This window comes from Mytilinidion resinicola (assembly GCF_010093595.1).
Source record: "Mytilinidion resinicola strain CBS 304.34 unplaced genomic scaffold BDZ99scaffold_13, whole genome shotgun sequence".
Taxonomy (NCBI): Eukaryota; Fungi; Ascomycota; class Dothideomycetes; order Mytilinidiales; family Mytilinidiaceae; genus Mytilinidion; species Mytilinidion resinicola.
In genome coordinates this window covers 1,370,192-1,378,232 of record NW_022985449.1, presented here as the reverse complement: position 1 = coordinate 1,378,232, position 8,041 = coordinate 1,370,192, and the positions used below count along the sequence as shown (strand labels likewise).

At 55.7% G+C, this 8,041-nt stretch overlaps 2 protein-coding genes across 2 annotated transcripts; both read right to left on the bottom strand.

Annotated features, from left to right (window-relative positions):
- Nucleotides 1-794: 794 nt before the first annotated feature.
- Nucleotides 795-4,675, bottom strand: BDZ99DRAFT_572924 (uncharacterized protein; the record flags this gene model as incomplete). The annotated part of the gene is made up of 1 exon (XM_033728247.1): nucleotides 795-4,675. One exon carries the CDS (start codon nucleotides 4,673-4,675, stop codon nucleotides 1,172-1,174), a length of 3,504 nt encoding a protein of 1,167 aa, XP_033575019.1. The 3' UTR covers nucleotides 795-1,171.
- Nucleotides 4,676-5,779: 1,104 nt separating this feature from the next.
- On the bottom strand, nucleotides 5,780-8,014 carry BDZ99DRAFT_464948 (phosphoglucomutase-like protein). Its single transcript, XM_033720441.1, has one exon. It carries the CDS (start codon nucleotides 7,673-7,675, stop codon nucleotides 5,900-5,902), a length of 1,776 nt encoding a protein of 591 aa, XP_033575018.1. The 5' UTR covers nucleotides 7,676-8,014; the 3' UTR covers nucleotides 5,780-5,899.
- Between the last annotated feature and the right edge of the window lie 27 nt (nucleotides 8,015-8,041).

Below are 8,041 nucleotides of genomic sequence, written 5' to 3'. Positions count from 1 at the left end.
AGACGTAAGAAGGGTGTATACGGAGTAGAAAAGGGGTGTACACCGAGTAAATATAGGGTGTACATTTAGCAGCGCCCCTGGAGAAAGGATTTTTGAGGTGGGCGACCTGGTGCTTTTATAGTCGAGGAGACCAGAGCTTGCCAAGGATTAGTAAGCCTGTGAGCCAATCAGAGGCCATACTCTGCGCGGGACGCTCCAGGCAACATCGCGGATTCTGCGGCGTGGAAGGTCATGGAAACAGGCGGATTCGGGCAGGAGTTGGGGATGGAAAGGCGTGGGCTGAAGACGGTGAAGCGATATCAAAGTATCAAAGGCCCGTGCGCTTACCTCATGCAGCATTTCGAGAAAACGTAATAACTAGCTTGTTGATATTGAAACAATGGGGATTCTCTATCCATTCTAATGCTTAGAATTGCCTACTTCCGCAAGAGTGGCTTCTCGCCCGGTCTGAAAAATCATTATACTCACCATCACCACGCGATAGACTAAATCAATGACTTGGTCTGCTTTGCGCCAACCCTCCATTTCGTTGTCTTCTTCTCGGTTTTGCACACACACCACATGGCGGCGGGTTTTGCGGATTTTGACACCACGGTCCCAATTCGCGGCCGCCACATGGGAGCCATTCTAGGTCGAATTTTGCAGAAACCCAGGCTACTACCCATGAAAGAGACCAAGGTGATGTTTTACACCACCTCCGAAACTGGGCTCACCATGAAGACTGGGATTGGGAAGGGAGAGCAAGGTTTTATACCCGTAGAGATTCCAGCACACGTGCTAAGTCACGATATCATGAGGTCTCCTTCACTATTTAATCTCCGTTAGCACATGACATAAACTAAGATCCTCTCACATTCTACTATACACCCCTATCTTCACCTCTCCATTTGAGAAGGGAGATCGCTGCAGTTTATGATACAACGTAAAAAAGATCCCTGAAAGCATCCCATATGCCCAATGCCGCTCGCTCGCTCGCTCGTGTGTCGTCAACTTTGAGTGAGGATCCATAAAGGAACCGATACCCAACACCGCGTGGGCATTTCCCAGAGCCAAAGCCAGAAGAGACGGGGGCTAGCCAACCCCATCATCCTTCAACCTACCCTTCCCATACCATACCATACCAAACTAAACGAAACCCAAAGACCCCACCAACCCATGGAATATCCTACACTCAAAACAGGTCCCCATCGTCCTCCTCATCAGAATCATCGTTATCCTCCTCATACTCATCCTCCTCCGCAAACCCCGAATCACTCCCACTGCTCCCCTCACTGAACCCCCCCAACCCATCCTCGTCCCCACTCTCCCCCATACTCATCTCCGTCTCCACCTCCTGCGCCCCACCCACCACATCAATCCCCAACTCATCCTCGTTCCCACTCCTCCCATTCTCCATCTCGACCTCCATCTCCCCATCATCCACCCTCTGCGGCGGCCTCCACGTACTCGGACTCCTCCGCCCACCCCGACTTTCCCTACTATCATCATTCGCATCCCCATCCACAGTATCCACCTCCGTATCCCCCTCACCCCCCTCAAACCCCCGGCCCCCAACCACGGTCCCAGAATGCGGCGTCGCGTACGCAAACGGCGTGCCTCCCTCCTTCACCCCCTGCCCCTGCCCCATTCCCTGCACAAACCGCATCTCCGCCCCCGCCACCGCTGACCACTGGCTTCGCGACGTGGCGTCCGAGTTCGAGTTGCTCCGCGGCACGCGGTTCGGACTGCTGAAGAACGGGGACGGCGGTTCCTTGCTGCGGCGGGGCGTGTTCATGTAGCGGAACGCGGCTTGCGAGGAGCTGGGTTGGGAAACAGGTACAGGGGGTTGGTAATGCTGCAGGGGGAACGGGGAGGGCGAGCGGTGGAGGCGGAGGCGTTTGGGATTGGAGGCGGAGTGGTTGCGGGAGAGGGAGTGGGAGGCGCGGCGCGCGCGGGCGTCGAAGGAGGCGCCGATGCGACGCTTGCTGGTGGATGCGGAGTGCTGGGCTTGTTGTTCGGTGTGAGTGGTGGCGAAGGCGTCGTCGTCAGTTAGCGGGGCGGAGAGAGTGCGGCGGCGGTGGAGGGAGGGGCGGCGGGTTGGGAAGATGGAGAGGGGTGAGAGGGGGGCTTTGGGCTTGGAGGTGGTGGACAAGTTTTCTGGGATGGGTTCTTCGGCAGGCCACTGGTAGTGGTCGGCTTGGCAGAGGGTGAGTTGGCCGGTATGGGTGCTGCTGAAGGAGGAGGTGGCGCTGGCGGGTTGGTCGAGCATGACGTTGAAGGACCAGTAGGATTCTTTGGCGTCGGCTTCAGCGACATGGGAGGCGTTAGAGTAATTGATGCCTTCGTTTTGCGACGACTTGGAGTCGGGACGGATACGTGGTAGTTCGCGCAGGCGTTGCCACGTCCAACAAGCCTCTATGTTGTTGCTCTCTTGAAGGTAGGCCCCACGCTGGGTAACGTATAGTCGCCTCACTGCTTTCGAGAGTCGCATAGTAATGCCAGAAACGAGGAATTGAGCCGTCCAAAGAGCCGGAGTGGACATTTCTGCCGAGCTGAGGAATCTAAGCCTGGATGACTTGAAGACTTTCCGAAGAGGAATAAAGGATGCCTTCAGACCTGGATGAGTGGTGACTGAACGTTCCCCGCTGTCTGAATGTTGACCGTCCTCGACATCATCAGCAGACCCTAGATGGTCGAGTAGGGCTCCAAAGGTTTTCCCGATGGCATTTTGGATGTCTCCCGCATTCGCGCTGGTGATACTGACATTACGAACGAAACCTCGGCTCTGGAGTCGTTGATATGCCAGGTTATTTCGGCCGCAAGCCTTTGGATACAACCAGTCGTCGGTGTCATCCGCCCATTGGCTAATAGCTTGACTGCTCCAACCACTGTTCGCTTCGTTCAAAGGCAACGAGCTCCTTGACATCGACCTCACACTTCGAGCTTGAGTCCATTCCTCGGTGTCCTGGGTTCTGGCTGACGACTCGTGCATCGCCTCGTCCGGAGAATACCAGATGCCTCGCAAATCCTTCCCCCAAGGTAGCAGCACGACTTCAATATTCCAAGGCGCAACCGAAGTAGGCAACGCTGCAGCTTCGAGGGTGCCAATACGCTCTTCGATGCTTTCAAATTTGACCTCGATGTCCTTGCGATCAATCGCAGCAGCGGCCAGGGATGTTGATGTCATAGATTGCACTACACTGCTTTGGAATGACTGATGAGACTGTAGTGATCCGGATCCACTCAGTCCTCGCAGACCGGGAGCAAACGGGTCACGACTGCTTTGGTCGGCGTCGATCGCAGTATGCAATTTGTCGTGATCGTCCATGCGTGACTCAAGATGCAGCAGCCGTTCATCAAGGAGCTGGCATTGCTGATTGAAGTCGTCAGGGTTTACATGCGCAAACGAATTAGCCTCGAATCCATCTATGCGGTCATTGATTTCTCGGAAGGCCAATGGAATGTTCGGAATGGAGCTAAGCAGATTGTGCAAGGGAGCCAGATAGGGGTAGATGTTCTGCAACAGCTGAGGCGAAGCAGACCTGAAGGCGTTATGCAAAGGATCTTGGGGATTGGCGGGAGAATTGCCTATTAGAAGCTGAGGACCACCTCCCAGATTGGGGGTTGCAGTATTCGGCCGTGTGTCTCCCGGTCCACTAGAGGCGTTCCTTTCAGCATTTCGTGCGAGCGATTCCACAAACCTTTTAGCTTCTTGGACATTACGGTCTACAGCTGCTAGGTCAGGCGTATTGTGAATGCTGGGTGTCGCAACTTCTGTTGCGCTTGTAATACAGTCCTCCGGATTATAAGTGTCTGGGATGGCATCGTGCGGGTTGATATGAATCTGCGGGACTTGGCGGTTATAGTCTACGAATTGACCCAAGGTGGCGTGAGCGGCGTTAATCTGCTGAGCATTGTAGTCCGATATGGAGTTGGCTTTGGTTGACGGGACTTCAGAGTCAGTACGGTGGCGGTGTACGCTCGCATCATCGGGCACCGTCGAGAAGGACTGTCGACGATTGTCGGCCAGCCCAACACCACTCATGTTCATTAGCAGACCGAGTCCAGCAGGGCTTCGGCTGAACTGACTCCTCCCATTTGCTCCTGTTTGTGTCTCTACGTGGGTTGTAAAAGGAGCTCGCTCGTTCGTATCCATCAAGCATACCGAAGGGATTCGAGGTTGGTAGGAGGTGCTCGGCTCGGAGAGAGAATCATGTGGCTGCTCGCTCGGCCGTCCAATCCTATCATTTTGGGGTCGCTGGCTCGTTGAACGGCCTAGAGTACCCGTAGTCGCAACTCGCGAACGACCTAATGTCGCGCCGTCCTCCTGCACTGTCCTCAGTGGTCTTACTCCAGATGAATTATTGACGCGCGCATCGTACACCGAGCCGCTGATAGCTCTGGCCGAGATTGGGGTAGGTAGCCGGTCTCTCGGGCGACACTCCATTTGGTGGAAGCAGGCATGATGTCCGCATACACACCAGGTAGAGCGCTCGCTGCTCGGTCGATGCTCAGTACTAGCATCATGAATATCCTCACTCCCTTTGTCCCAGAACTGATTACAGCCACAAGGCCCTACAGCCCGATCGCGATGGTTACAGGGTCCGTTGGGGAGGGGTCTTTTGGAGGAGGGAGGCTGCGTCGAAGTCGCAGGAGGAATCGCGGTCGAAGGCGACGCCTGTGTAAACGCCGCCATGGGCGCCTAGCTAAGCATCCCAGAGAGGACGCGCGCTGCCTAGCATTGGGCCATTGCAGGGCTGCGAAAAGTCTTGCGCCATGTTAGCAATTGGGGTCGCAGCTTCTGGCGGGGACTTTTGGCCTACCAAAAAGTAGCGAGCGAGAGATCTGCGACTACAAGAGCGTTAGAAACAGCTGCGACCCGGCGACGACTATGCAGACAGGAGGGAGGAAGGGCGAGGGCGACGGGGTGGAGAGAGAGGATAGGGCGGGGTGAGGGCGACGACAGCAAGACACGCGCCGGAGGCAGGCGACAGAAGTGACTCTTCTGGTGCAGCGGCCAGGTGAAACTGGACGCGCCGGCACGGGAGGAAGTGCAGCGGTTGCCTTGCCAAAATTCTGAGGCCAACGCCGAACGGGCCTCCCGGGGATTCGGGCGGTGGCTGCAGCGCGGCCTGGGAGACACCACCATTGGGCGATAAATTCCGGGGAAGGTGATCCGCTCCTAGCGCCGATAAGCTGACCCTGGCGCGGGCCTTGACCAGAGCGAACGTGGAGTTGAACCTGATTCACCTCATTCACCTCGACATGGTGCCCGCCGTGGATCAGACGGCACACCCGCCGCCAGCCGCTCTCTTGGACCACAAAATGGCAGAACCCTCCTGCTCTTCGCCGGCCGTGAGGGGACCAGAGGCAGCCGTGCGGCAAATAAAGCGATGACCTGTCACAGAGTTTGCCTTCTGCACCATTTGATTGGCCTGATAGTGCTGCTCGAGTTCTCGCCTTGCGTGGGCGGCCGGACAGCTGCGTGGAGATCGCCAGTCCCAGGAGGCACACCGATGTCTCTGATCATGGGAATCGCGCCACAACGCCTCAGCTCCGCCGTCGACTCGGAGTGGGCGTCTAAAAAGGCAAACTGCTAACGTGTTGTAGAAGACTGCGATGTACTGTTTGTTGCACGAAGCACGGCGTCTCTGCCAGGTCACCGTTGACAAAGGGGGGAGGCGATGCACTCAAACATACCATCCCACGCTAGAATGCACGCTCTTGCGCTAAATATATGTAATGTTCGTGATCACATTGCCTAGTTACTTTCATCTTCGAGCCTCTAATTCGTCGCACCGTAGGAATCTTCCGAAAACGAACAACGAACATCGCCGCCCATCCATTAGCATGTCTTGCCAAGGAAATGATGCTCTATCCCGAACGCCCGATCAGTCTCGTGGCCCATCCCGCTCAAACCTCATGCCAGTCGAAGCCCAGTCTTCTCGGGAACAAACCACTCGCTCAGCAAATCCTTCAGGACCGAGTCCGCCCCAGCTCTCGCAGATGCACGGGTAGACGCTCGGCATTCGATGTACAGCTTGATCTTCGGCTCCGTGCCAGACCCTCGCACCGTAAATCGCACCTGGTCATCCAGATCGCACGTGATCATCTGGCTGGTACTGTCTACAGGCAGAAACGGTACGTGGTTCTTTGCCGTTGAGTCGTATCCGAGCGTGAGGTCTCTCCAAGCCAGGATCTTTCTGCTTCCAAGTGTCGTCGGGTGTGGATGTCGCAGAGTCCGAATTGTCCTGAAGACTTCGTTGGTGACGGCGGTTGAGGGCGAGATGAGGTATGTGTTCGCCTCCTCGAAGTATCCGAGCTCTTCGTAGAGCTGCTGAAGCTTCTGAAAAGGCTTGAGATTCTTTGTGTTCCAGTATGCTACTGCCATCAGGAAGACCGCAGCAGCACTGATCGAGTCCTTGTCGTGGACCACAGTAGGAATCATATAGCCGAGGGCCTCCTCGTACGCAAAGATAACCTTGTAGCCCTGAGCAGAGAGATCACGAGCCACGTTCCCCAGCCACTTGAAACCCGTGAGAGTCTCCGTGTAGTGGAATCCTCTTCTGGCAGCCAAAGTTGCTAGCATCCTAGACGACACGGTCGATGCGAGCATTGCTAGCTCGCTTGTAGGTCTGGTATGGCCCTGGACCTCGAGGAGATAGGAGGCTAGTAGGATGCCAAGTTGGTTTCCTGTGTATTGGTGCCATCCTCCGTCGTGCTTCTCGGCTACGGCTAGTCGATCGGCATCAGGGTCGCTTGCGAGAATCAAGGATACGGACTCCTTGTCAGCTAATGCCTTGGCCAGATCCAGGGCTCCATTCTCTTCTGGATTGGGGAATTTGACAGTGGGGAAGTCTGGATCAGGTTCCGCCTGAGACTCGACGACGTGCATGTTCTCAATTGGGAAAAGGTCGAGGATTTCTACGGTTCGCGTCATAGGTAGGAGGCCCAGTCCATGCAGAGGTGTGTACACGAAGCTGATTTCGGGTGCCTTTAGTGGCTGCTCGCTATTTCCTAGAACGGCTGTCCAGACAACTTCATAGTACTTGTCCTGTACGAGGCTGAGAGATCCTTCGACCAAGAGAGAGCAGCCATCGCCGTCCTCGCCGTCCACCACAGAAGTGTCCCAGGTCACCGGTTCTAGGTTCTTGAGAATAGCAGCCGCGATCCCCACATCATGTGGGGGGATGATCTGGCAACCGTTGGACCAGTAGACTTTATATCCATTGTCATGGGCAGGGTTATGGCTCGCTGTGACCATGATCCCGGCGACAGCATTGAGATGCCGCACTCCGAATGGGACCAGGGGAGTGTGGCTGGGAGTCTCATACCACCACACACGTATGCCTTTTGCTACGAAGGCAGCAGCCGCCAGCTTTGCAAACTTCTCCGAGTTGTGGCGTGCATCGCGGCCTATGACAATCCCCCGGTGCTGGACATCATCCTCGGTCTCGAGAAGGTAGGCGGCCAGTCCTTGTGAGGCTTGAATGACGGTCAGAGCGTTCATGCATGCGAACCCAGCTTTCATAGGGCCTCGGAGGCCTGCGGTTCCAAAAGCAATCCGGGTCCCTAGTCGTTGCTGCAGCTCATCCGTGTCCCCACGCTTGAGGAGGCTGTTGATCTCGTTTCTAGTCGAGTCATCTTTGTCGAGACGCAGCCATTCATCTGCTAGCTCTTGGGGAGTTCGCGCCATGGTTCTGGGTTGTTGGATGCCGATAAGTTGATAGACGAGGTATTTGTTCACTTTTAGGTGGAGAATGCGTGACTTGAACGACTAGAGATCGAAGCACAGTCTGTCAGTTAATAAGAGCAAAATACTGTTCGCTCCAACGTTGGCCACGTTCCGTGATCTTCTTGATTTGTCGTCGGTCTTGGCTCGGCAGCGGGTTTTCAGATCAGCTGTTGCAGATTCTTGGATAATCTGATCGGGTTCCGCCGGGGGGGTTGTTGCGTGACCGTATTCACGTTCTGGAGATGGGGAAATATTACCAGAAAGCGGCTGCAGGTGCCAGGTCGACGTTGAGGGCGTATGTGGGTGTTTGCTGGCGTCATGCTGCCC

Bases quoted from the DNA above. Each gene is read 5' to 3' on its own strand.
- BDZ99DRAFT_464948 (XM_033720441.1), bottom strand. From the start codon at position 7,675: ATGGCGCGAACTCCCCAAGAGCTAGCAGATGAATGGCTGCGTCTCGAC.